General features: G+C 54.8%; 2 protein-coding genes across 8 annotated transcripts in view; one reads left to right on the forward strand and one right to left on the reverse strand.

The window, feature by feature from the left end:
* The window catches only part of WSCD2 (WSC domain containing 2), a 36,716-nt gene extending 27,576 nt beyond the window's left edge, over window positions 1-9,140 (forward strand). For both annotated transcript variants that reach the window (XM_037375642.1, XM_037375643.1), the window contains one exon: window positions 202-9,140. In XM_037375642.1, coding sequence (XP_037231539.1) covers window positions 202-554 — 353 coding nt within the window. In that variant the 3' untranslated portion in view covers window positions 555-9,140. The remainder of the gene's footprint in view (window positions 1-201) is intronic.
* Window positions 9,141-9,257: 117 nt separating this feature from the next.
* CMKLR1 (chemerin chemokine-like receptor 1) lies at window positions 9,258-19,647 on the reverse strand. 6 transcript variants are annotated; one of them, XM_037375647.1, is made up of 3 exons: window positions 19,438-19,647; window positions 11,449-11,544; window positions 9,258-10,945 (listed from the first exon to the last, which is right to left on the reverse strand). In XM_037375647.1, exon 3 carries the CDS (start codon window positions 10,872-10,874, stop codon window positions 9,789-9,791), a length of 1,086 nt encoding a protein of 361 aa, XP_037231544.1. In that variant the 5' UTR covers window positions 10,875-10,945; window positions 11,449-11,544; window positions 19,438-19,647; the 3' UTR covers window positions 9,258-9,788. The 6 variants fall into 6 exon arrangements, with proteins under 6 accessions (XP_037231544.1, XP_037231542.1, XP_037231541.1 ...); XM_037375645.1 differs by lacking the exon at window positions 19,438-19,647 and adding an exon at window positions 17,464-18,784 and having other exon boundaries at window positions 9,258-10,942; XM_037375644.1 differs by lacking the exon at window positions 19,438-19,647 and adding an exon at window positions 17,464-18,784.
* Window positions 19,648-26,637: the final 6,990 nt, after the last annotated feature.

Genomic DNA, 26,637 nt, shown 5'->3' on the forward strand with positions numbered 1-26,637 from the left:
CACTGCCAGGAGAGTTGCGGCTTATCATTGATGTTTCATTATCCCTTTTATCATTTAGTTTTTATGGGAGGATCAATTAGTGAGAAGGATAATTGAAAGATTTCAGCAAGGGAGCGTGGGCTTTGGCTGTGGGATGGGGGATGCAGGGGATGCAGAAGGACGCGGGGGACACCCACTGACCATGTCCTCTGCTCCTTCCAGAGTGGCCGGAGTTCGTGGCGAACTACGCACCGTGGTGGGCAACCCACACCCTCGACTGGCTGCGCTACGGCAAGAAGGTGCTGGTGGTGCATTTTGAGGACCTGAAGCGGGACCTTTTTGTCCAGCTGCAGCGGATGGTGGGGCTGCTGGGCATCACCGCCTGCGAGGACAGGCTGCTCTGCGTTGAGGGACAGAAAGATGGCAACTTTAAGCGATCCGGCTTGAGAAAGCTGGAGTATGACCCTTACACCCCCGAGATGAGGAAGATGATCAGCAGCTACATCAAAACGGTGGACACAGCTCTGAAACTCCGAAATCTGTCAGGGGTCCCGGATGACTACTACCCGAGATGATGGTGACGACAGCGGGGGGACCTGACCCTGCGTGGCGAGGAAAGGCTCGGTCTTCCCGGCCTCTGCCTACTTCCACCCAGTGGGTGGCTTTTCTTTTAATTCTCAATCTGCTGCTATTAGCTGTTAATCAACTCCCTGCATGAGCAACGAACAGTCCCCAGCCATCGCTGAGCTTGCTTGGCCGACACGGACCCAGGCCTGGCAGCACCACCAAGGGGATGCGGGTGCCTTCCCCGCCACAGGGTTCCTGCTCCCTCCCGCTCCCGTTTTGGCTGCTGCAGCCCTCCTTAGCAATGCAATGAGTTATTTGTGTCCATCCCTTTGGGCTGGCGGGTGGGGACACCACCTTGCTCACACCATACCTGATGCACCCCCCAGCATTGGTGTGCTGGCACGGTGCGGCAGGAGCTGAGCTCCCCTGGGGTGGGTATCCCCAAAATCCTCTTGCTCCTTGGCCAGCCCTGGAAGGCTGTGCCCCTGCCCAGATGGAGCCCACTGCCCTTCCCAAGGGAGGCGACACCTGGGGGGTTGGCACCATGTGGGCAATGCTCCCATGGACCCCGGTCAGAGGCTCTGGAAACCAGGCAGGCTGCACTGGGGAGGGCAATGCCACCAAACAAGGTCCCCCCTGTGCACCATCCCTTGGCTCCACAGGGACCCTCCCTGAACCTGGAGACGGGGGGGCCCTGAGACGAGGCTGATGTCCCCAGCCACAGCACCAGGCGATGCTGCTGCTCCAGCCCCAGTGCCCCGGGGGGGCCTGTGACCCCCACCTGGGGGGCTGCAGCAACCCAACCCATGGGCCATGGGTGGGAGCCACCCCCACATGTGTGGATGATGCTCGAGAGAGGGATGTTGGACACCTGGACAGAAGAACTTACGGGACCCTCAAGCTCACCCATGCCTCATTCCAAAAGCTGAGGAGCCAGAACAGTCCCCCCTCCAGAAGCAGTTTTGGGGGCGACGAGCAGGGGCTGTGCTGCAGCCCAGCTGCATCAAACCCATGTGGCAGCGGGGACCAGATCCCGGGGCTGAGCTTGTAGGTGTCCCTCCGGCTGACCTCAGCCCTGCAGTGGGTCCCGCTGCCCTGCCCGCACCCTCACCCGCTGCCTGCCGATGAGCAAGCGAAACCAAAGGATGTCCACGTGCATCGGGAAGATGCCGTTTGCCAGGCTGGCTTTGTGCAGAGCTGCATGTGGTCCCCAGCCACCCCCCTTCCCCCTCTCCACCTTCCCAGCCCGTCCCTGTCCTGGCTTTGCTGCAGATGAGCTCCCCTCCCTCCAACCTGCAAGTCCCCTTTGGATGTAGGTGCAAAAGCCATATATTGTACGCAGCCTTTTCTAGAGTTAGGTATTTAATGATTGGCTTTTAACTCTTGATCTTGGTAGAAATACATGCACAGGTCAAAATCTAGAGACACTGCTCAGTCTATATTCAAAGATAGAGAAGAAAACTCCGTGGAGAAAAAGGAGAATTTAAATAAAATATATTTTTCTAATGTGCGTGCAGAGCAGACGTGGGCAGCCATGCCAGGGCTGGGGGCTCCCGGTCCCTGTTTCTTTGCATGGAGGTGGGCAAAGGTGTTTCTAGGAGCTGCTGCCCTGTTTTTAACTCTTTCCTTGGCAAATGGCTGGAGGTTTTCTAGGAGAGTGGGTGAGCCCCGTCCCAGCAGTGGGAATTGAGCTGAGCCCCCTCTCCTCCGCTCATGGTGGCCCCAGGGCTGCCTACCTCAGTCAGAACAAATCCTCAGGTCAATCCAGCTATTAAAGGAGAGTTTTTGTTGCTATTCTGCTTTCCCGTGTGTTTGTGGGGCCACCTGGGCACCCCCCGCCACATCCCAGAGCAAGGGCTGGGTGCCCCCCGGGACATGGGAGCGATGGGCGAACGGCTCCTCTGCCCCCACCTTGAATCACGTTCCCGGCACCTAAAGCACTGACACCACCACCAAAGTGGCTCCTTGGGAGTTTTATTACCTTTATAGTGTCCTTAAAGACAGGTTTATTCAGGTGCGTGGTGGGAGTGGGAAGATCTACTGCTGGCTTTATTCCCGTTGCCTCCTGTCCTTCCTCGGCTCCGGAGCAAGAGCAGGCTCCATGCAATTTATTCCTTCTCTTGGCCGATTACCCTCTTACCTGGAGTTGTTGAAATATTTTTTTTCTTTTTTTTTTTAAATAGCATTGAGTTTGCAGCGATCAAGACACATGCTGGGCATGATTTGTTCTGAGGAAGGAGCAGCATTCCCTTCCACCCCTTGCAAGTACTTAAACCCAAATAATCTCTGAGATAAAACACTTCAGAGATGACACTGCGTGCAGCCAGCGTGCTCCTGGGCTGCAGCTTGTAAGGCAGAAGGGGAGGTGTGGGGAGCGGGGAGGGGGGGCTGCCCCCAGGCTGGGGACCCCCACATCTGCACAGCCCAGGGGGGCATTGCCACCCCCACCAAACCCCTTCAGACCCCATAGCGAAAGGACAGAGCATGCTCCCTGAGCACCAGCAGTGCTTATTTTTTCTCTTTTTTTTTTTTTCCCTCTCCCCTGTAGCTTTAAGGATCACCGAAGCTTAATGCCTTTATTTCACTGCAATTTTTTTATTATTATTATTTGCAATGAAACGGAGCAATTGGAAGCTGTTACCTCCCTGTCAGTGTGTGCTACACATCTGACTGCACCCCCCCACCCCCCTTACGAGGGTCTGTTGCCTTTGCCTCAAATCAGGCTAACAAAGGAACAGCATCCACCATCCTGCCAGCAGCTGCTGTCCCCATACGTGCAGCCGAGCTGCCAGCAGAACATGAAGGTTTATGGTTTATCTCACTTTATTTATTAAATGCCAGCCTATATTTTTACCACATGGGACTGGCATGCAATAATAAAATTTATATTCCCCCTGGAAAGAGAAGCCAAGCGTCCTTTCTGCATCATTTTCATGTGCAAAACTCTTGACATTTAATAGCTGCCCTGCTCCACTGCCTCCGTAATGCCATTAGGTTGGCTTGTTGGAGAGCACCGAAATGCACAGGCAGGGTAGGCAACACTCGGTGTTTTTACAATGATTTTTAAAAGCAGCAAATTTTTCTGCTTGACTCAGCCTCAGCAAGCCCTCAGCATCCCTGCGTGGGAGCAGCCAGCTCACACAGCCCCAGTGTGGGACTGGGGGCCACTGGGGGGTGACCCTGATGCCCTTCTCCGGCTTCCTGCACTAAAAGTCATCTATTTTCTGCATTTTCTCATCCCAGGAGCATTTTCTTGCCTCCCTGGGCCTGCACTGGCAGAGGCTGCAGCATCCTCCCTCCTGGGCTGGATGGGTTACTCAGCTGTTGCCCTAGCAACGGCATTTGCACCAAAACTCCCTTAATTTCCCCCAATTCCATGTGGGTTTTGGGTTCAGCAAGCTGGTCCCTGCAGTGGAGGAGATGATGCTGGAGGAGATGATGCCAGAGAGTGGCTCGGGCTGGGGCTCCCTTCCACGGCAAAGGCAGCAGATGCCCTTTTGGGGTGAATTCGGAGGGTTCTAGGTGATGTAAATGATGCTGAGGGGCTCAGAGCAGGTCAGAGGGAAGGGGCTCCCCTTCCTCCCAAATTAAATCACAGACAAAGTTCATGCTGCTGTTTAAATGAGAGGGAAATAACCCACCTCAGCAGCATAATACAGAAGCTGCGACAGCACTTTCACAAAAGCTCTATAATGTAGGAGAGATGCGAGTTATAAATCTGAGCAGCAGTAATATTCATCCCTGACAAAAGAAGCATGTTTATTTATTGGCTTTACTATTTTCCGTAAAATTTACAGTTGACAATCTGCCTGAATGCAGCAGAGATAATTTAAACATGGCTCCAACTCGCCTGGCATCGAGGAAAGGGTAACATGTTTATTCTTTTTTTCCCCCCTTAATTCCAATTCCAAATAAAGGGAGTGATTTATCGGAGAAGGAAAGCACAGCTTTATTTCAGGGCTGTGACAGCTAATTGAAAAAGAACAGTCATTAAGGGCGGTAATGTGTTCCACAGAAATGATTTTGGTATATTCTGGAGTAATTTCCCAACCGCTTGTGTGAAATGAGACCCAGCCTCATGTTTCAGGGACTGCTAGCGGTGGGTAATTACAGGGGGGCAGCAGCGGGGAGGGGGCCCGGAGAGGCAGGAGGCAGGTTTGGCACACTGCGGGGATGTGCCGGGCGAGGACCGATCCTGCCACGGGCTCCCGGCGTGCTGCAGCACCGACACCAGCAGGCTGGGGTGCCGAGCCCTGCGGCACATGGGGCATGTGGGACCCCGACGGGCTCGTGGGATGGGGACAGGTGGGATGGCTGTGGCTGGGGAATGGGGTGCTGGGGTTGTGGATTGGGGTCCTCGACTGGGGGTTGGGGTCTCGGCTCCAAAACGTACTGCTCTTCTTTCCCAGCCAGCCTTGACCTACCCTAAAATATTGATTCCCCACGACAGCCTTCATTACCCCTTGACTTTTGGACGCTAAACCCAGTACACCCCCAGTTACCACCGATTCCACCGACCCCTGCCCCAAAAGGGGTTGCAGATCCCGGCTGGGAGGCGGCCACCGTGCCACCCAGCCCTGGCGCTGCGGCTCCCACTGAGCCTCTGGATGCTAATTACAGTTTTTGCATCTCACCCTCGAGTTGGCCACGATGTCATTAGCCTCCTGCCGGCATTAATCAAGAGGACAGCGTTAATTCATAGCTAAGGACATCTCCCAGCTGAGCGGTGAGGCTAGCAGTCCTTGCAGGAGCGGGGTGGACCAGGGTCAGCAGGATGCCTCCAAGGACCCACATTATATATTATGTATAAATATATAATATATTGGACCTTCCCATCACCACAGGGGACTGCGGCTGACACGGCAGGGTGAGCTTCCCTCCCCTAAATGAACAAAAAAAAAAAGAACTAAAAAAAAAAAAAACCCACCCAAAAAACAACAGAAGAGCTGAAAGGATGCAACTTCACCCACCCCAGGAGATGTCAGGGCTGTAGGCAATTTAGGCAATTGCAGTTTAGGCAATATCAGAGGAATTGGGGCAATATTGAGCTGCATCTTTTTGCCACTCTGCCGAAAGGGAAAGAAAAATCTGGCTGGAGAGGCTTGTGCGCACGGAGGGGATCTGCTGCTGAAGTTTTATGATGAATATTTCTGCCCTGTTTCTGTTTTGTATATATGCATTTTTAATGCTTTCTGTTTGATCTGTTTACTGCCTGCCTTGACAGGTGACATGGAAACAGAAATCACTGATATTCCCTGGGGAGGCTCGCTCAGTGCCTGGCAAGTTACGGGGTCCAGCAGGCAAAATTCGGGGGATTTTTCCTTTTTTTTCCCCATCCTCATCCCAAACCCTGCCGGGATGTGGGGGGCAGCAGGGGGAGGGGATGGAGCAGCAGCACACTGCTTGTCCTGGGGTGTCTGGCTGGATGTTGGAATCGAGGGGCAGTGCACCCCCTCCCCACTACCCCAACCGCCCCCAAAACCAGCCTCAGGGACAGGGTGGGTCTGTGGGCGGTGTGGAGGGTGCAGGAGGCGATGGGGGAACGAGCCTCCGCTGCGCGAGATGCAGCCAGCTCCCAAGCAGAGACTCTTCTCAGCGCTGGCATTAATAATTCCGCTTTCAGATCAGTGTAACAGAGCGTTTGCCAGGTCTTACCTGACAGAGAACACGCCGGGCTGACTCGAAGCTGGGGGGAGAAGCTGGCGGCAGCTTGGAGCACCCTTAACAAAGCCACCCGGGGGGAGCGGGCATCGGCCCCCACTGCTGGGCTCAGCGCTGTGTGTGAGCACAGGGGAAATGATGCTCTTTCAGCTTGCACAGATACATTTTTTTCCCCCCTAAAAAGCCATTTGGCCTTTTCAGGGACAAATTAAAGGGGGAAAACCCACAGAGAGCAGCTTTGGAAGATCTCCCATAAGAGAAGCTCAGAGCATCCTGCTCCCATCTTGGAAGATGCTGTGATGGAGGAGGCTGCAGGGGAGGAAGGCTTTGGTGGTAGGATGAGGCTCCCATCTCACTGGTTCCTGGCCATAAAGTCCCAGCCCCACATCCCTGTGCCCTTCCGCTCCCGGCTGCTTTCCCACAATTCCAAATTCAATGCCAGGGATCAGGAATACACACTAGGAAGGGACTGCTTACTGAAAAGCCCTGGGATCTTCCCACTCAAGGCGACGAGCTTGAGCACATACTGGGGGTATTTGTATGTAAAACAGGTTTTTTTATTAAATAGGCAAACAGCTACAAAGACGAACTCAAATATTAGGTTTCCGAAGCTGTCATTGTAATGATGGTTTAACCCAAGGTTATGTACCAAGTCATCACTTCTTTTTTTTTTTTTTTTGGAAAGCTGTTTGCAGTAGTAATAGATGGGCTTGCAAAATCCAGCTACAAAAATTAGTGAGGAGCATCCCCACTCCATCACAGCCTGGGACCCTCATGGTACCAGACCAAGGGGCAATGGCATGGCACTGGGTCCTCGAGGGACATGGGCTGCCCAGTTCCCCCCTGTCCCACATGCCTCCAAACCCATCCCATGGCAGGGAAAGGTGAGCCCATATGCACCAGCTGTTCCTGCCCCAGCTCTTCAGCTGCCCCAAACCCCCAGCCCAAAAAACATCAGTGGCTGCTGGCTCCGGGGTGCACCCCATCCCCCAGAACAGGTCCTAGGCTCCTGCTCTAGTGCCTCTGCTAGTTCTGCATGTCCCCCTCGCCTTCCTGAGTGGCTGTCTGTCCATCTGCCCTGTCCATCCCATCATCCGTCCTGTCTGACTGCTAACAGGAACCCTGCGACCTTTCAGCAGGTCATTCAATACTGTGTAACATGAGCAAGGGGAGCCTCATCCCACCGTCACAGCCTTCCTCCCCTGCAGCCTCCTCCATCACAGCATCTTCCAAAGCTATGGACCATGCACAGGTTTGGTGGGAAAAACCTCTGCAGATGGTCCCCACAAGTGACCTCACACCGGGAGCAGACCCGATCTCGGCCATGGTATGTGGTGCAGCCCAGGGATGGGGTGTTGCTCCCCAGGGAAGTGGCCAGGGTTGCTCAGCCTGCCAGATCCCATCCCCTAGGAGATACGGAGATGCTGGGTGCCCTGCAGGCACCCCACGTTATTGAGAGCAGCACCCAACAGGTGGCACTGACCAATTTGCCATTAAATTCTCTTATAATCCCCATTCCCCCACTGTGTTCCCCTTCTGGGCTCAGGCTGGACACCCTTTAGTTTCAGGATAAATCCCCCCCAACTCTGCGTCCTGTTTTTAGCAGACCAGATCTGCAGCATTCCCTGCAACACTGGTGAGGACAGGCATCTCCCTGCCCCAGAGTGGGGTACAAACATGCCCCGGCACACACCAGCCGGCAGCACCATAACCCAGCCAAACACACCGGATCCATCAGCATCCCTCTCCTAGGGATGCTGCAGGCAGCGCCTCATCCCTCTGCTCCGTGTAATGGGAAAGGAGCACATGGCAGCTTCATGGGGTGCAGGTGCTCCCCTTGCTCCCCATCATGCCAACACTAACGAGGTTATGCAGATCAAGGTAGATCAGCGAGGCAGTGCTGGGGGAAGAGGGGATGCCCCATAATCTGTTGGAAATCCAGCTTCTTCTGCAGCATCCGCTATGATCCACGGCATTCCTGCAGCGCGGGGCTGCGGCTCCATTACTGGGGCTTAGTGATTCAGTGTGTATCTGCCTGGCATCATCTGCCACTGACGGGAGCCTGTAAATAGCTCCGTGCCTTTTCCTGGGAGCTCTCTCATCACTTTTTTTTTTTTTTTTTTTTTTAAAAGAAAAAGCTATAAATAAGTATCTCAGCCTTTGTGGGCATCTGTGAGCAGACTCTCAACTGCCGGGGTGCAGCCTCTGGGCATCACAGGGACTGGCACCCCCAGGGACTCCCCAGAAATGTCCCTGGTGCCACTGGAGACTGCCCGAACCCAGCTCTGGGGTGGGCTCTGCTCTGGCACCCAGCACAGGTGGAGGACTCAGTCATTCCTTGCTTTCCTGGGAGTGAGAGGCTGTGGGTGACACAGAGAAACCAACACATAAATAAGTGTGACACTGGTGTCATAGTCAAGAAGCCCAAATTGTGAAGGATCTCCCAAATTAACTGTGCATGAAATTGGATAGAGACGGTGCCGTAGCCCATCCTGCACCGCAGAGATTTGTGTGCAACAGCAGAGTCTCCCACCCGTGATGGGCTTGCTGCCTGGTTGGGAAGAGGGAAAGTCTTCCCATAGGACTGACTGATCCCACCAGGGAGCAGCCATCACTGGAGCCAGCTCCCAGGTCCACCTGGATCCAGGAGGGGACACCAGGTCCTCCCCCAGGACCGCGCTCCCCAGCCTATCGACCTGCTCCCCAGTGCCACCCAGGCACTTCCCAAGGAGCCACTGGGACTCACAGCCCCAAGCCTCAAACTGCTCTGCAAAACGTACCATGTGAAACATGCCCATCAAAGTCAGGTTTGTTCAAAAGACACTTAAAATTAACCTTTCCCTCCTTTTTTTTTTTCTTCTAGTTTTCTATATCTGCGACCCTGTGCATGAGCCAAATCCCACCCTGGCAGGTGGCCCTGGGTCTGGATCACTTAGAAGACCTGTGAGATTTCCCAGCTCATCGAGGATGGGATATTCAAACCCCTCCTATGAAGACACTCCCCAGAGTCTCTCTGGGTACCAAAGCTTCACAACACAGTGAAAAACATATTGCGCTAGTACCAATATACTTTAGGACTTTAACATGAGTAGCTATATGCATACATAGGATGTAGGAAGAGCATCATCAGTTTTGCCATAGCAGGTATCACCCGAGATGGGTGGTCACCCAGCCACCCATTTTGGGAGCCTGGCAGCAGAAGTACCTTCCCAGACACATGCTCTGTCCAATCTCCCCATAACGACATCTCTGGAAACAGCAGGAATGCCCTTGCCAGGCCAGGCAATGCATAGATTAGATAAGAAGGCTCTGAAATGTTTTCTTAAATAGTTTGGCACAATGCTCTTTGCAATTGCAAAGAAAGATTAAGGGCAGTTGTGTCTTCTCCAAGTGCACAGAGCGGTAGTCTCCAACCTCTGCCAGCCCCCAGGCAGCAAGACCAGTCAAAGAATATGCTATAGGATGGTGTTGGACCATGCTCATCCCACACCGGGGGCCACCATAGGGGTGGCCACTATCACAGTGGTGTGCATGGGTAACACCAGAGGACTATAGCCCTCCTGCAGGCACCCAGATTGAGTTTAGAGGACTGTCGTCTCCTTCTCAGTCATTGAAGACATCTTGGAGAAGCTCCTGTGAACGATGCTGGAGTGACCCATCTCCTCACTGAGAGCGTTCACCAGTCTGGAAAGGATGGTGACCTTAAACTTCTTAAAGTCCTGGCCCATGAAGACGTAGAGGACAGGGTTCATGCAGCTGTTGGAGGCAGCGAGTGCCGTGGTTATGGGGATGCTGATCTCAAACACGGAGCGCGGTATCATGTCAGGTTTTGTTTCCAGGAGGTTCATCAGGTGATAGGGACTCCAGCAAAGGAAGAAGGTGACTATGATAGTGACAATGATCTTGAAGGGCTTTTTGGACTTGGCGAGACGGTTTCGACGCAAATTGAAGACAATGGCGATGTAGCAGAAAGTGATGATGGTTATGGGAAGGATATACCCCGCAAGGAACCTGGTGATGTTCACTGTTCGGTGTCTCATTAATGCCAGGGCTTGGTAAGACTTATTCCTGGAGAGGGAAAAGTTGCTAAAACAAATCACAGAGTTGTGGGCTTGTGCTGTGTCTCGGAAGACAAGAGACGGGCAGCTCATAATGATGCCGACGGTCCAGATAATCAAGCAAACTAAATACGCTAGGTTGGTCGAGCGATGGTTTTGAGACCAGACAGGAAAGACCACTGACACGTAGCGATCGAAGCTGATGGTGGTGAGGAGAAGGACACTGGTGTACATGTTGAGGATGAGGAGGAAGGAGTTCAACTTGCACATGACTGTCCCGAAGATCCAGTTGTATCGCATGGCCGTGTAAGAAATGTTTATGGGCAGGAAGATGTTGAAGAGGAAGTCAGCGACGGCCAGGTTGAGGAACCAGATGGCATTGACTGACTTCTTCATCTTCAGAGTGATGATTGCAATGACGAGGCCATTCCCCAGGATGCCCAACACGCAGGACACGCTGTAGATGACGACCGAGAGGATCCTCGCAATGTCCTTTGGGTCATGGGATGGGTCTGTCCACACGCTGCTGGTCTCCTCATAGGTGTAATCTGGGTAGTCACTGTAGTTATCGACATCATCCAAGTAATTGGACAAATTGGAAAGCTCCATTATCTGAGAACAAACTGCAGCCTAGTCAGTCCCAGGCTCTCCAGCCGGTGATGTTTCTCTGCGTGTTTCTGCTGAGAAAATACATGGTGTTAATCACGGCAAGCGCATCCCATGGGAGGGACACCAGCCCCACGACATGTACGGGCACAAGGGGCCATGGAAAGAGGGGATGGAGCACGCGGGTATGGGGGATCCTGTGGGGACCCTACCACTGGCTCTGAAGGAAGATGCTCCTACAGCTCCTCACTGCGTTTCTACCTCCCGACCAAGAGACATCAGCTCCCTGAGCGACAAGACATGATTCAGTCCCTTGTCTCCGCCAGGATGTGGCTATAGCCTCATCCTGCAAAAAATGTCTATTACCCACCTACTTCCAAGGATAAAACTAGGATGATGCTTATTAACAGCTCATTAACAGCTATGAAGCCTGCCAATCTGCAAAATATTATGGCTCTTCTCTTTTTTTTCTCCTGAGCACCCACTAAACTGGACTGCAAATCCAGCATGCGGTTGACAAGGTGCCCCACAGATGCCAGACACCGTGCCCGGTGGAAGTGGTGGTCCAGCCTCTCACCTCTCCCCTCTGGCGTGGTGGCCGTGCTCCTGGAGGCGGCGGTTCAGTGTCCCACAGCACCAAGGCGGCTCCCTCCCTGCAGGTCTAGGGATGGAGCTGTAATATTAAAGCCAACATCAAACAAAGGCCATTCACCCCCGGATGCGGGTTAAGGGAGGAAACAGACTCAGCCACCGCTGGAACTTAACCCTGTGCATCCCCCTGGCAGGCTGGTGCTGCCCTGTGCCTGCCGGGGGACCCCCCACCATGGATCCGGTGAAGGCAGGGTCCCATCATGACCCCAGCAGCTCAAAATAAGATGTCAAAAGATTATCAAAACATAACCCGGTACAGAAACCCTGTACCGCACACTCGGTGCCAGCATCCGACACCAGCCAGCATCAGTAGGTACACACAAAGAACCCTACAATAAAAACCACGGTAACATTATTATAAATAATTAAAACCATAAATATGGGTGAGGTGCCTGGACTCTCGTACAGTTGTTTCCCTGATTAAATCAGTGCCCTGCGTGTTTTACAATGTTAATTAACTAACAGCATCGTTTGCCATAATCAGCATCCAGTCTCCACCAGCCACTTAGAGCCCTTCGTTAAATGGGTTCAACCACTCCCCTGTGAACAGTCACGGCGGGTTAAAGCCCAGGGCCACCGAAGTCAATCAGCAAAGCCCATGAGCCGTGGCAAGAGGGGTGAGATCTGCGTGAGCTCCGGCACAGGGCATGGCACCCAACCTTGTCCTCGCAGGAAGGATGTGGCTCTGCCCACCCAGGCTGGACTCTCTTGTTCTCAGGGTGTTTCAGCTCCAAGGTCCCCCTGAGCATCATCCTCCCCACCGACCCTCCTTTGAAATCCCCATGGTGTTTATGCAGTAACCTATTGTTTCTCCCTGGGCTTTTCCTTCCTGCGACTGCTGCTGCTCCCACGGCTGCAAAATCCTTGGCCAGGGGCTTAAATCACAGCCCCATCGCCTCTCCCCTCGGTGAGCTCCAGGAGACAATAAGCTGCTGGAATAAATAAGGTTTTAGCTCAAAACTTGTGAGTGAGTTTGATCCGGAAGGTGGCCTTGCCCCAGCAAAACCTTCATCATAGAAAGGATGAATTAAAGTTGATGATCCGGTAGAAGTAACAGGATCAGCAGAACTGGCACTTCCAGTGCTGACTGTTCATGTTCCTGTGTAAGGAGCTGCCGTTACCGACCACGGTTTCCATGCCACCACCTTTCCAAACACAGAGCTGCAGAAAGGCGGGCAAAGCCCAGAGCCCCATCTCCATCCCACCCCACCCTCAGCCAGAGAGCCCCAAAGCTCCTGGGACTTGCTCTGTCACTGGGGAGAAACCCCCAAGAAATGACACCCACCCACCCACGGGGGGACTGTGGGACCCCCAAGGACAGCCCACTGCCCCCCAGCACCGTGAGGGCAGCCAGACCCCTCGTTCCTTGCAGTACCCGTCGCTCCCCCGCCCGGGGGAGGCAGGAGGGGCTCCTGCAGCTTTACAAGCTTCTCTTCCAATCGTGCCCACTTACAGATTTTTTTAATGTAAAATTTCCTCTTTATTATTATTTTTTAATGACTGAGCCCAGGAAGCATGATGACATTCAGCTTGACATTTCAAAGCTGTATTTAATGGATTATTTATTTGAATTGTCTGTTTATTTCCCTCCAACCCCATACTTTCTCTTTTTTTTTCTTTCTTTTTTTTCTTTTTTTTTTCCCCCTCTAGTTTTAACATTTGTCCTTCTCAAGGCAGACAGGCAAGACAGATGATGTAAAAGAAACCCCCTCCCCTGACCCCTGTCAGGTCGGGCAGTGGGGTAGCCCCAGTCCCTGCTTGGGATGAGGATCTGGAGAGCAAGGGGAGCAGCAGGGCTGTTTCCCCACGGGGTTTGGCAGGTGCTGGGTTTGTTTCCAGGGCTCATGCAAGGCTATCACAAACCTCAAGGTAGCAGACAGGCACCTGCTGAACCTGCCGGGAACCTGCTGGGATGTCTCTGGGCACTGGGGGTGGGATGGGCAACGGGAGCTGGAGCCCAGACCTACTGGGAGATTGTCCAGCGAATTCCCATTTGCCTCCCCAAAATGGAGAGTCTGAGGGGCAACTGCGTGAAACCTCCCCATTTCTCACTGTAAAAATACCCCAAACTTTGGGGGCGGGGGGGGAAACCAACAAAAAAAGGCACATAATCATAAGCATGTTTCAATGCTCCTTTCTGGGTTGAAAATACTCGGCTCTAGCCAAAACCGCTTTGCTCTCCATTCAGTCTATTCATCTCTGTCCTCCTACCTCAACAAAAATGAGCACAGGATCTACCCAAAATAGCCTTTTAATCCAGCCAGCCGCTGACAGCCCCACCATTCCTGCAGCTGTATTTGTCTTGGTACCCGGGAAAGGCTGAGTCCAGCCAGCGGGCGCCGCGGCGGGATTCCCAATGGGCGGCTCGCGCATCAGCAGCATCCCGGCGCATACCGGGGGAGGATGAGGTCAGGGATGTTGTTCTTGGGAAGGCAACAGGAAACTGAGAGAACAGCCCAAAATGTTCAAATCCAGCTTTTCTGGGCAAAAGCTCTTCCGCGGCCAGCCCAGACGGGCGGGGGACGGATGTGACTGGGGCTGTGGGGAAATGGGGGGAGCTCGGCTGGATCTGCACACCATGGATGCAGCTGTGCCCAGGGAGGGCAGGGGATGCTCAGCCCCCCGCAGTGGGTACCACCTGGCCATGGGTGCTGCCCCAGCTCTCAGCTGCCTGCACCAGGGATTTACAGAGGCAGGCAGGCTGCCAGCACTGCCTTCTGCCTCCCCCAATGCCTGTGGGCAATGCTTTTACTGGAGGTACTAATAATCAGGTTGAGGGGAAAAAATATCAAATAAAATCCAATAAAATCCAATAAAATAAGCAGACTCGCTTTTGAGCATACAAGATCTTGCCTGAGCTGTCAAAGTGCATTGCGCTTTTATTCACATGATGTTATGAAACTGGGCTGGGACCAGCATGAGCCTGTGTGGGGGTCCCCACAAATACTCCCCCAGCACTGGGGAAACTGGGGGTCCCTTTAGGTTAGTGCTTGTCCTCCCCGTCCCCCGCACCTTCAGGGTGTTAAGGGTGCAAGGGACACCCAGGGATGGGACAGACAAACCCCCCCGGGGAGCAGGTGGAGGAGCAGGGTCAGCTCTGCTTGCCCCTGCCTGCACCCCTGCTTGCACAGCTGCTGCCGCCCCCGGGGCAGCTGCTCTGCCTTTTTCTCATTTGAGCATTTCCCCTCCCCTCCTTCCCAAGCAGCGGTTTCCGAGGTCCCAGCGCACCCCAAACCCAAACCCGCTTCCTCCGGCACGCATGGGAGGAGCGCAGGCAGGCTGCCCACGCAGCGCGGGCTCCTGCTCCATGAGTGGGAATTGCAGGCAGATGTCTGGGGGAAACACATGGTCACTCATCTGAGGAGCTTTGGGAAGGGCATGGGGCGAAGCAGCATCTCAGTGTCCCCCCCGGACCTGCCAGCACCGGTCCCCTCGGAGCCCTACCACAGCAGGATTTTCCCCCCATGGCAGAATCTGGTCCCAGTTCCCTGGCGACTTACTGCTCTGGTTGAGCTCGAGTCCCACCCTGTGGGCCAGATCCTGAGCACGGCAAACTCCCGTTGCTGTCAGCAGGAGCATGCCCGAGGGAAGGTGGATGCATGCCCCATCCATCCCTCCAGCAGCCACATTTTTCCAGCCCAGGGTTACATGGGAGGGAGCTCCCAGTCCCGTGGGGGGGATTGCCAGGGCTTAAGAGGAGCAAGAAAAGAAAAGGAATGTGAAAGCAACTTTGGGTACCCAGCTGCAATTCACCTGTATTTTAGCCAGCAATTGCCATGGCAACAGCTGCCATAGGGAGAGATGCTGGACAGCATCCCCGTCCCCACAAGGATGCCTGGGGATGGTGCCCCAGCCCTCAGTATCTATCGGTCGCCAGCCACATGCCCATCAAAAGGGAACCAAACCCTGAGCCCTGGCCTGCCCAAAAGCTGCTCCCTGGCCACAGTCCCAGCCCTGCCACCCATCCCTGACCCCACTGTCCAGCTCCAGCCAGCTGAGAAGGGGACTGAGAAGGGGACAGGGGTGCAAGATGCCATGGGAGAGGCAGCAGCATGCTGAGCAGCCACAACAGCCCGACACCGAGCACATGAGCTCCTGCCAGCAAGGATACAAGCTGCCAGCCACCCTGATGCTCCTTCAAATCACCAGCAGCAGGGGACCCCCAAGGCAAAGGGAGGGGACAAATCCAGTCCCCACAGGGGAAACTGAGGCACTGAGCTCCACCCCAAGGCTGGCTGCAGGATGGCGGGGAAGCCTGAACCCTACCTGCATCCATGGCACTGGGACGCATCCCTGCTTCACCACCGCGGAGCAGTCCTCGCTCCACTGGGACCCCCACGCCTGGCAGCCTTCGGCATCCCCAGCTGCTCCTGGCACACCAGCTAAGGCTTCATCCCCCGCCCATGTGAACAGGAGGAAAAAAAAAAAAAAAAAAAAAAAAAAGAGGAATAGCTGGAAAAGGCAGCCTTAAAAGAGCTGGCTGTGCCCAGGGTGGGACAGAATAGCCGCATGAGTCAGTGTTTATCTGGGCAGAGCTGACCGGGCTGCATGGGAGAGGACGGGTCGGGATGGGATGGGTCTCCATGAAACGCCCCTGCCCATGGTGTGGGGTCCCCAGCCAGAAACTGGTGTTTAACCTCAAAACACAGGTCATGCAAGGCTTTTCCCAGGATGAAATTCCTGCAGGAGCCGGGCAAAGGAACCTGTCCCTCCCTGGCACAAAGTGCTCAGGTTGTTCAGAGCCACCCCATTGGTAGGAGCCCGGCCCTTCGCTCCCCATCCTCTGTTCTGATGAAGGATTGAGTACTAAAGGGGAAAATCTTGGGCATTTGTACCTACACAGGCAAAGATTTTCTTTTAAAAGGGCAGTTTATGTTTCTGTACTGCTTAAAATGTCTCGAGCGACTTCCAAGATAATAAAAGTTCTTTCATCTCCTCTTCTCTCTCTCTTTTTTTTTTTAATATAGGTTGCTATTAATCCCAGGCTTTGCTGGAGCTTTGCAGGCAATAAAAAGGCCAATTAAACTCCCTTTTTCTGAGCATCCTCCCTGCCACATCGTATCAGCCCAGTGAAAATATCCCTAACCGTGGCCTGGGCTGGATTACAGCTGCTGGGTGCAAAGCCAGCACAGGCCTTGGGGACATCGTGCCGTAGCGAAAGGCAGCTCACATGCCACCTGCGGGGCTGCTCCGGCTGCTCTCAGGCACTCCGGATTTTAAGGGTACAAAGAGGAAGGAAACCAAGAAAAAGGAAATAGGTCTGTCCCTCCTGGTGCCGAGGGGACGGACGTGACCGTGCCAGGGATGGGGGACAGTCAGAGCTGGCAGAGCTCAGCACCGCCCCCCCCCAAGTGAGAAAGTCACCCCGGATCTGCAGAAGAATCCTCCAGCCCCATCGCAGCTGCGTGCTGTGCTCCCAGCTGCATGCTGATCAGCACAGCAAAGAAAAGCCCCCTGTTCTCCCTGTCCCCACTGAGGTGACACTGCCACACTATAAGGACATCCTCCCCCCGCCCCCCCCCCCAAATTCATACCCAGTTCCTCTCCCCTCTGTGCAGCTTTCCCACATGCAAAGCCACCGCAGGGGCTCCCATCACTGCAGACTGCAAAACCTATCCCCAAAACAGCTGAGGATTTTATGAAAAAATAGAAAAAATAGAGGATTTGGGTGGAGGACAGTGAACTGTGGTGACCTCTGGGATCCCAACGCATGCCACACATTGGGACCCCAGAGGTCACTGCCACCCCCTGTCCTTTGCTCTGCCAGACCCCAGACCCACTTTAGAAGAACAGGGGAGCAAAAAAGCTCAACTGATTGCAAATTCCTTGAGCAAAGCAATGACTTCCAGCCAGCTGCAGCAAAACCATCCCTCCCAAATATATATCAAGAGATAGATATATAAAAATATATATGAAATTATATAAACCCGGTGGTATTTACCTGAGCTTGATAAATCCTCAGGGGTTTTGAGCACACGGAGGCTGGATTACACATTTCTACTTCTTCTATAACCTCGTTAAGGCCAGCATGCGAACGACCCCAGGGTTACATCGCTTTGGCATCCGAGCAGAGGGTGCCGTGGGTATCGCTGAGCTTTCTCATCCCAAGAAGGACACGCACGTATTGCCGATGAGAGAACAACAGAAAAAAATGCAGCCGGTGGCATAACCCAGCTGCCGGGCTCAGCATGGGGATGGGCAGCGCCTGGGAAGGGGGAAGCGATGCTCTGTGGCAGGATGTGGGGACTCAGAACCTTGGGTAGAAGCAATTTCTTGCACCGTTCAGCTGGACACTGAGAGGAGATGGGGCAGCTGGCTGCCCTGGGTGCGGTGTCCCATCCACCACATCCCTGCACTGCCCACAGCCAGCTCAGGAGCCCTGCAATGCCCCTTGGGCAGGGTTTGGGCATCCCCCGCTGGTACAAAAAAGCCGTGGTCTTGTTGCTCCTGCCAAGGGGTGAGCGCAGCCAGAGGACCCCTGTGATCCAGGATGGAGCACCTCCACCCTGGGCTGCCCCACATCCCTGCCCCACCACCTGGGATGCTCCTGGCCTCACACACGCAGAAGATGGGTAACCCAAAGCCATCCCTGGGGTGCATGGCAGAAGGGGAACATGTGTCCCCTGCCTTGCCATGCCATGCCCCCCCCTCCAGCGCACTTGCCAGGTCCTGCCTGTTCCCAGCTGTTTGTCCAACCGGGCCCCGCATGCCAAGGTGGGTCTGGATCCAGCAGCAAGTTCCCAGCAATGAATCAGCCTGTCCTGGTTTGCACTGGGACGCCAAGCAGAGGGGCAGCAACGAAGCACCATCCTGTCCTCGTCCCTGTGCCTGCGAGCAGGTGGTGATTACCATCGGTGCACATGGTGCATCCAGCGATCCAGCACGGGCTGAGCCTGGACGGCCACAAACCTCCACTCCAAGCCAGGGAAGCCCAACCAGAGGCAGAAACACAATAAAAATACACACATGTGGTGGTTGGACCAAAATCCAGCACCGTGCTTCTGGGCTGAGAGCATCACGTTCAGTTGGAGCCAGTGACGAGCCTGGGGCAGAGCACCCACCTGCTCGCCATCACCGATACCGATGTGCTTTCTGGCTCTCCACCGTGCACAAAGGAGAAATCCCAGTTTCCTCAGAGCTGGCAGCACCGCAACTGGGAAAACTGCCACCCAACCATGACCCAGGGGAGAGCGGGTGATGCCCAGTGAGGAGCGATGTCTCCGGGGAGCTTGTGGCCACTGTCGTGCCCGGTGCAGGTGGGGACACTGAGCCACATCACACGTGGCCGAGCTCCCGCAGGAGCCAAAAAAGAGGAACTGGGGCTCAGGCTGATGCTCGCCTTTGCACAACGCCGTGTTGCAACATCCCCCATGGCTGAATCAGGAGGAAACTTGCTGATGCACCCAGATTGCTGGGTCCGACCCGGAGAAAGGAGAAGGGACACAAAAAGTCCAGACGCCTGCACCCAGCCGGGATGTGCCAACCCACGCAGCTTGTGACCATCCTGCTGCTGTCCTGCTCCCCGGGGCTGGCAGGACCCCCAGGATGGGGCAGCAGCTCCACAGGGTGCTGGGTGCCCACAGCAGTACGCCACGCTTGGAGCATCTGTGGCATGCGGCAGGTCCCCAGCAGGATGCAAACCCTTTGCACCCAGATGCGCCTGGGTGGAACAGCCCCCCCGCAGTCATTCACCCCCAAAAGCCATAAAAAAACCATAAGAACCCTGGTCCTGGCTGGGGCAGGTCACACACCCTGCCCGTTGCTCTGCCGGCAGGACCTGTCCCGTCCTCTCCCACAGTAACACATCCCAGTCCCCTCCGTACACCTAACGAGCCTCCCAGTGACTTTTCCAATAATAACTCCCAGTCCCCTTAGTACACCCCTCTCGAGCCTTCCAGTGACTTTTCCCAAATACCTCATGCGGCACCACGCTCCCCCGCTGCTCCATGCTGGGGAGGATGAGGTCAGGGTGCCAAAGCCACCCTGTGCCTGGTGAGGAAGAGGAGCCCCTCAGCCAAGCGCTGAAGGCTCGCCGGGAGCGAGTGGGCTCTCACCCCCCTGCAGACCCGGAGCAGGCACAGTGCCACTCCCCACTGGTTTTAAGGGCGAGGGGAGGAGGAAGGAGTGGCGGCCGCATCCATTGCTGGGGTTTTCTCGGCAGCACGATGCTCTGTGAGCAACAGCTGGGAGAGGGTGTGACGCCGGGAGCTGGGAACGCTGGCCCGAATCCTGCCACGACCCAGTGCAAGGAAGAAATAAGCCACTTCCCAAGGGACCTCCTTTCCTGTCCCGTGTCCCCCTGGCCGGGAGCACGCTGCCCCGACGAGGGCTACCAAAGCACGGAGTGCTCCAGAGCAAAGCCGGCTCTGGTCAAGGAGCCCAAGGGCAGGCAGGTGGCTGCCAGCCACCCTGTCCCCACCCCTGGGTCAACCGCTGTCCTCCGCTGCACCCCCACCGCCCCCAACTCCTTCCAAGACGTTGAGTCACTTCCCTTCATCAAATCTGGCTCCCAAACGCGGCTGCTGCTGGGGGCTGGCTTCCCCGCTGGCTTTCATTACCACCAGGATGCAGCAGCTGCTTCCAGGCAGCATCCCCAGCCTGCGCAGCCCTGCGGTGGCAGCTCCGTCACCCCCCAGCCCCATCAGCACCTGCAAAAAAAAAAAAAAAAAAAAAGTCTTTTGAGGGGGCACCAGGATCCCTCAGGGCAGGAGGGACAGGCAAGGCTGGATGCAGGGATGGGGTTCAGGGGGAGCCTAGCTCCAAAGGAGGAGGAGACTGGAAAGTTTTCCAGGGCAGCCCCTCATTTGGGAGTGCTTAGCAGCACAACCCCCACCCACACAGAGCAGGAGGTTTGAATAAACCCGTGCTTGATGTGGCACCAAGAGCATCCCTTCCCTGCCCACACAGCCCCCACACTCCTCAGCCACAGCCCCCCCAAACCCAGCATTTAACCCAGCTGGGGTAAGAGCCAGCACAGAATCTGGGCGTGAAGGCATCACCTCGGAAGCACAGGGAGGTTTGGGGGCGGATGGGGTGATGCCCCCATTTTACCCTCCTCCAGCTGGCAGGACACAGCCTGAGGAAGGAGCAGGATTTGCACCAACAGGACACACCAGCACTGCCCTGGGTTTGCCACCAGCCAGTTCACCCATCTCCCTAGCAAAAAGGATGTTTGTAAATTAAGGGTAATTATTTAAGGTTAATTAATTATCCTTGCCTGTAAAGAGAGCCCACAAAGCATCCTGCAGACCAAGCCAGCAAGAGAAGAAAAAATAACCACAAACTAACATTAACTCCTTCAGTGTGCCTCGAGTCAGAGCGTGACTGTAGAGAGGCTCCTGGATGAAGCCAGGGAGCTGCACAGCCCAGGAAGCCCCCGCGGGGGACACACAGCATGGTGGGAACCAGGGACTCCCAAACCCACTGCAAGGCATGGTGGGGCTGAGGATGCTCGGGCACAGATGCTCCTGCACCTGGCCTTGCCAAGGGCTGACCTCAGGGCACAGCACTGCAGCAATGCCACGACAGACAGCCTGGCAGCACAGAGGGGTCCTGAGTCAAGACCTGGCGCAGCCTCGGTTTCCCCAGCAAGGCTGAGCTTTGCAGACCCCACAGCACTAGGGCAGGAGCAGGATCAATCCATCCCCTTGCCAGCAATCCCTTCCCAGGCACCTGCAGGATGCAGGATCCTGCTCACAGGCACTTAATCCCATGCTTCACAAGACACTGAGGTTAAAAACATGCTGACTTGGGATAAAAGGTCATATGCCGAGCGAGCGTTTACTCTGTGCTGCCATTTGGGGTTTCCCTTCAAGGCACTCAGCATCGCCTGCTCAGCAAACCACTGCAGGCAGCACCGGGCTGTATAAGGACAAACATCCCGTTCCCAGGGCTGGTGACCACACAGAGATGCTGCGGCATCGCAGGAGCGGCCATAGGGAACAGCTTGGTGCCCGGGACTGGCACTGGCAGCTGCCACAGTGATGCTGTGCACCAAAGCCAGCAGAGTCTTTGGCATCCATTGCATTGCTGGCAGGCACACCAAGTGCCACCCACACTGAGCAAAGCAATTATAGCTCTAAATTCAGTGGTGTCGGGAACTGGTTGATTTAGGCTTATTATAACCCCCCAAACACCCCCCCCTGCTGAGCCAGGGTGAAAGAGCTGAGTCCGGCAGGTCCAACCCAGCCGGTATGGGTGCCCTCCCCCCCTGCGTGGGCGATGGGAACCTGCCTGAGTCATCCCAAAGCAGATGTCACACTTAATGTGGAAGAAATTGCACGAAGCTTTTCCCACTCCGGGGGAGCCTTCTCCATCATTCAGCAGCACTTCCCTCACCCTGGGCAGAGCCACAGGGAAAAACCCACACGAGATGGGTGGAAAGGGAGCTGCCTTCAGCTGCAGGGATGTGACATGGGGCTCCCACCACAGATCCCAGCCCCGTTTAGGGGCTAGGTTTATCCCCACAGACCACCACTTCCCTGCCTTTCCCACAGACGGGCTGTGGGGAGCTCATCTCTCCTGCTCCTGGCGTCGCAGCCCACTGTGGTAACAGCTACATATCCCCTTACGGGCTCGCAATCCAAGTGGAAATGAAAACGCATTGCACAAATAAAAAGCCCACATACAGGATGTCAAATAGACTGCTCGCTTTCCCCGTTTCGCTGATTTGATACAATCACAGAAAAAACAGTCCCAACCTTGTGCAACTGGGGGCTTATAAATAGCAACGTGGCACGGGAACCCAGCAGGGCTCTGCACAGCCACATCTGCTGTGGGATGACGCTGCCGAAACCTGCTGCAGTCCCAAGGCTGCGAAAGGCGCTGCTGGTTGCAGGAGGCACCATATCCCACCACATCCCACCGCTGGGATGGGTGGCACGGGGCCAGCCCAGCCAAGGCATCCCTGCACCGGTGGCAGGCTGCAAGGCTTGCACGCAGAGCTGCTGCTTCAGCCCCAAGCCATCCTCCCGGTCCTGCTGCCTGCAGCACTCCTGGCACCTTCCCACCTCCATTTGACTTAAATTTTGCAGCATTTTTTTTTCCCTCCCCAGGCTGTGCCTCGAGCCATGCTTGGAAACACGAGTTGCACACACAGGAGAGCCGTGCACCCCACGGGCTGGGCTACGGCTTCAGCATTGCTCTTCCTCACCCCCCCCCAGCACCTGAAAACACCCTTTGCAAAGCAGGGCTGATGAAACGGGTCACAAACATTCCCAGGGCACAGCTCTGCCGGCAGCAGGACCCTGCCCCATCGACACCCCCCCCCTCCCAGTGCATCAGCTGCCACCCACCCGCTTCCATCCCAAACCAGGCTGCGAAGCTGCTGCAAGGGCAGGATGACAGCTCACCCCTGGGAGAGCAGCAGAGCCGGGGGAGTGATGGATGCACCCACGCTGGGCGATTTATTGGCGGTTTCTGATTTGTGCAGGAGCTGTCAAGGGCCACTGACAGCTCCAGGTGCAGGAATGAGGGATTGCTGGGCATGGGTGCTTTATTTTTAAACCCCAGCCCAGGACATCCTTTCTGGCATTATCAACTTGTTTCTCACCTTAGAACCCCCCGGCAGGTGACAGACAGGACATCACCCAGTCGGGCATTTATGAGCAGAGGTGGCTCTTGGCATCAAATCCCAGCTGAGGTCTTGGGGGGTGGCCCTTTGAGGCGCTGGGAACACTGGTGCTCAGGATGGTCAGATCCAGTAGCACTCTGGGATGTGTCCCTCACTAGGAAACAGTTTTGATCCCCAAGCCAGCAAGGAAAGTTTGGGATGAGATGCTGGATGCTCAGCAGGAACTATCAACCAGCCTCACCCATTTCCCACAGGAGGCTCTGCCCAGAGCCACATGGCAGGGGGGGGAGAGCAAGAGTTTCCTACATCTTTCCACTAAAAAAAAAATTACTTGGAGTAGTAAAATCCCAGGGGGAATAAGAATTTGCTTTGCAAAGGGAGAGGCAAGGAGCAGCACTCAGCTCTGCATCACCCAGGGCTCTGGAAGCCTCGGTGGGATTAGAGGACATTGTGGCTGAGATGAAACGTCCTGAGCATCACAGGACACCCTGCCCTGGGCTCCCGGCCTGCAGCCACAGGCGGTGCTGCCCCCACCCAGGGGTGTGGGTCACCCAGCCCTGCTCACACCCAGCCTCCATGTCTGCCAAGGAGACAATTAGTCTGGTAACAAGCATGTCATCAATCCTCCAGCCAGGCTCACCTCGTCTGTCCCCTGGGGCTGAGCTAAAGGCTTTAGTGCGTCCCCACTGAGCATCTGCACAGTTTTAGTCTGCATTGGTCTCTTCCGCAGCTTGATTTGTTACAAAACCGTGGGACTGGTTTGGGTTTTGCTCACCCATCCCTCCACCGTGGCTGCCCTGCAGGCAGGCGATGGCCAGGGCACAGCTGGTGGCCCTGGCTGGCACGGCCCAGGAGGCAGTGCTGGTTTTTGCCCCATCACCTCTGGCAGAGCCCTGCTCCATGTGCCACAAGTCAGAGACATGCTCCACTTACCACAAAGAAATGGCCCTTTGGCATCCACCCCAACCTGCTTCTGCCCCATCTCTGTGGGCGCTGCTCCTCCAGCGCTCATTAGCCACCAAAGACAGACTTCAACCCAGATTCCTTTCACCTTTGCTTGATGGGAGACATTCAGGAAGGGTCTCTCCTAACTGGCTTCCAGTTGAGCACCTCCAGCACATCCAATAGCCCTTTGGTGAGGAGCTGGAAAAACAAACCAAGATCTTGGGGCTGATATCTGGGGACCAGCCCGCTATTTCCAGGCTCCAACATGCAAAAGGTTTCCCTGGGAGCCTCACAGTCCCCTCCCAGTACAGGGATCCCACAGAAGTTCATACCTGGAGCTCACAGTCTGGGTTGAGGAATCACCTGGCCCAGCAAAGCTCCTTGGGTCACTGCCTCGAGGACCACAGGGGCTGCAGGCAGAGCCAAAAATATCAGCCCAGCTCCATTTCACCTTTGCTTCACAGCAGACATTCAGGGAGGGTGTCTCCTACCTGGTTTCTAATTCGCCATCTCCAAGCTGTCTCCAGCCCACCAGTTTGGGGGGGAATCAGAGCGATCACAGCCCCTGGCCCCAGCAAAGCTGGTGTAAGCCCCCACCTCAGCACCCTGCAGGGGTTATCACAGCTTCCCCACCCCAGCTGAGCACCAGCCTCCAGACTAACTTCATCACATGGAAGAGCCAGCACTGGAGTGAGCCGGCCCCTTTTTATTGAGATTGCCGGGTTAATTAGCCCATGCTGGGGCTTTCCAGAGAGATCAATTCCCATGGCCACAAGAGGGTGAATTACTCTCCGGGCTGCAGCTGAGCTGCCAGGGGATTTGCCTTCAACCAGCCCAGCCTGGGGAGAATAAACCTATTTAGTGCAGTTTACATTTCCCACCTCAGCTTAATTCAAAATTAAGCCTTAAAAATTAAGGCTGTTCTCACTGAAAAGATGCAGGCCCTGGGATGTATCCAAAAAGCATCGCCCCAGCTGTGGGCTTCTCCGCCTTTCTCCGGAGGCTGCTCTGATAGCTGGTACCAGGTCGAGCCTGCATCGCATGAGGTGGGATGAGCGTGAGCCTTCCCCCCCTTGCCAGCACTGCCTCTGAGTCAGTATGGAAGTTAAACTGGAGAAAGGCTGATGAGGTGCTGTAGGAGGAGAGCAAGATGAACAGCTCACATGCCCAGCACTCATCTCTTTTGGGTATCTGCTAAAAGCACCTGAGCACCAAGCGGTGCCTGTTCCCATGGGAGGATGCTGAGGAGGATTCTGAATTTGGCTCTGCCTGAGGATGGAGCAGCACTGGGTTACACACGTATGTGTTACACGTTACTGCTGAGCAGAGGCAACCACAGGGGCTAGGCGATGCCAGTTGGACCCACAATCTGCTCCCAGTGATGCGCCTCTGTGTCAGCATCCTCCCAGCATGGCAGCTACACCATCCCAGCACAGCATCTTCATCCACCCCAGGGTCCTGGAACCACCTCGCAGCCCAAAACCGTGCCGTGAGAAAGGGGCACTTCTGTTTGCTCAAAGCAGCTGGAGAAATAAATGCCTTTTATTTGGCTTCTCAAATTTATTTTATTTCTCGTCCCTGGAGAGCATTTCCCCAGAGGCTCTCTAGTTTGCTTGCTGTAAACCCCCGGTGCCTTTTAGTGATTCTGAGACACCTCCAAGCTCGGGAAAATACTCTGCTCCCCCCCAGGAGATGCTCCCACTGCCCGTTTGTCATTTAAATTCTCTCTCATGCTTCTAATCTCTTGAATGTAATGGCAGGGCCATAAGCTGTAGTAAGGACACAGCTGATTCACCCATAATAAATCCTAAGCTGTGGGAGATGCTTCAGGACAAACCTTCAGCTGAGGGGTGGGTGTGTGGGTTGGGCATCAGATAGCAGATATCCATCATCTGCAGGACGAGGTTTTGGGTTAAAACCACAAACATCTTAATGTGACACTTATTTTTTTAAGAGAGATTTCTTCAGTTCTCCCTCTGGGTTCCTATTGTTTTTTTACAGCATGAATGAAATTAAGAAACTCAGTGATTAAAAACCCCTTGCAACAAGAAAAATTTCTGTGCCAGGGAACGGGTCTGGTTCTGGCTGGATTTCATTAATAAAGGGGAAGATGAGGTGTTTTCTTTCTCACCAAGGAAAGAGACGCAGCAGCAGGTCCTGTGACCCCGCATCTCCTCTGCTGGCTGTATGGATGCAGCAGGGACCACGAAACGAGGCCGCCGAGTAAGGGATTAAAACAATTTCGGCTCTTTTCTAGAGTTACTGTCGGTTCCTACCACCTCCATCAATTAATGCGAATTCCCCACAGGATCCTCTCCATGTGTTTTGTTGGACAAGATTAATGATGAATATAAAATTACATTTTTCATCTTGGGACATCACTATAAATCTGGAAAATGCCCCAATGAGCCCCTTTCCATTAATATTCAGAGACTGACCGTACGGCCGAATCCTTTGGGATTCACACTCACAACAGGGCCCTTTGCATACCAGTGCAGCACAGCAGACTCCTCCGTCCTCTTCCCCTCCTGGAGGGCCAGAAAGTTGAATTTCCAAGTGTGGTTCTGCACCTTCGTTTCATGGTCTTGATCTAATTTT

Source organism: Falco rusticolus, chromosome 1 (genome assembly GCF_015220075.1).
Source record: "Falco rusticolus isolate bFalRus1 chromosome 1, bFalRus1.pri, whole genome shotgun sequence".
NCBI classification, from domain to species: domain Eukaryota; kingdom Metazoa; phylum Chordata; class Aves; order Falconiformes; family Falconidae; genus Falco; species Falco rusticolus.

Bases quoted from the DNA above. Each gene is read 5' to 3' on its own strand.
- CMKLR1 (XM_037375647.1), bottom strand. From the start codon at position 10,874: ATGGAGCTTTCCAATTTGTCCAATTACTTGGATGATGTCGATAACTAC.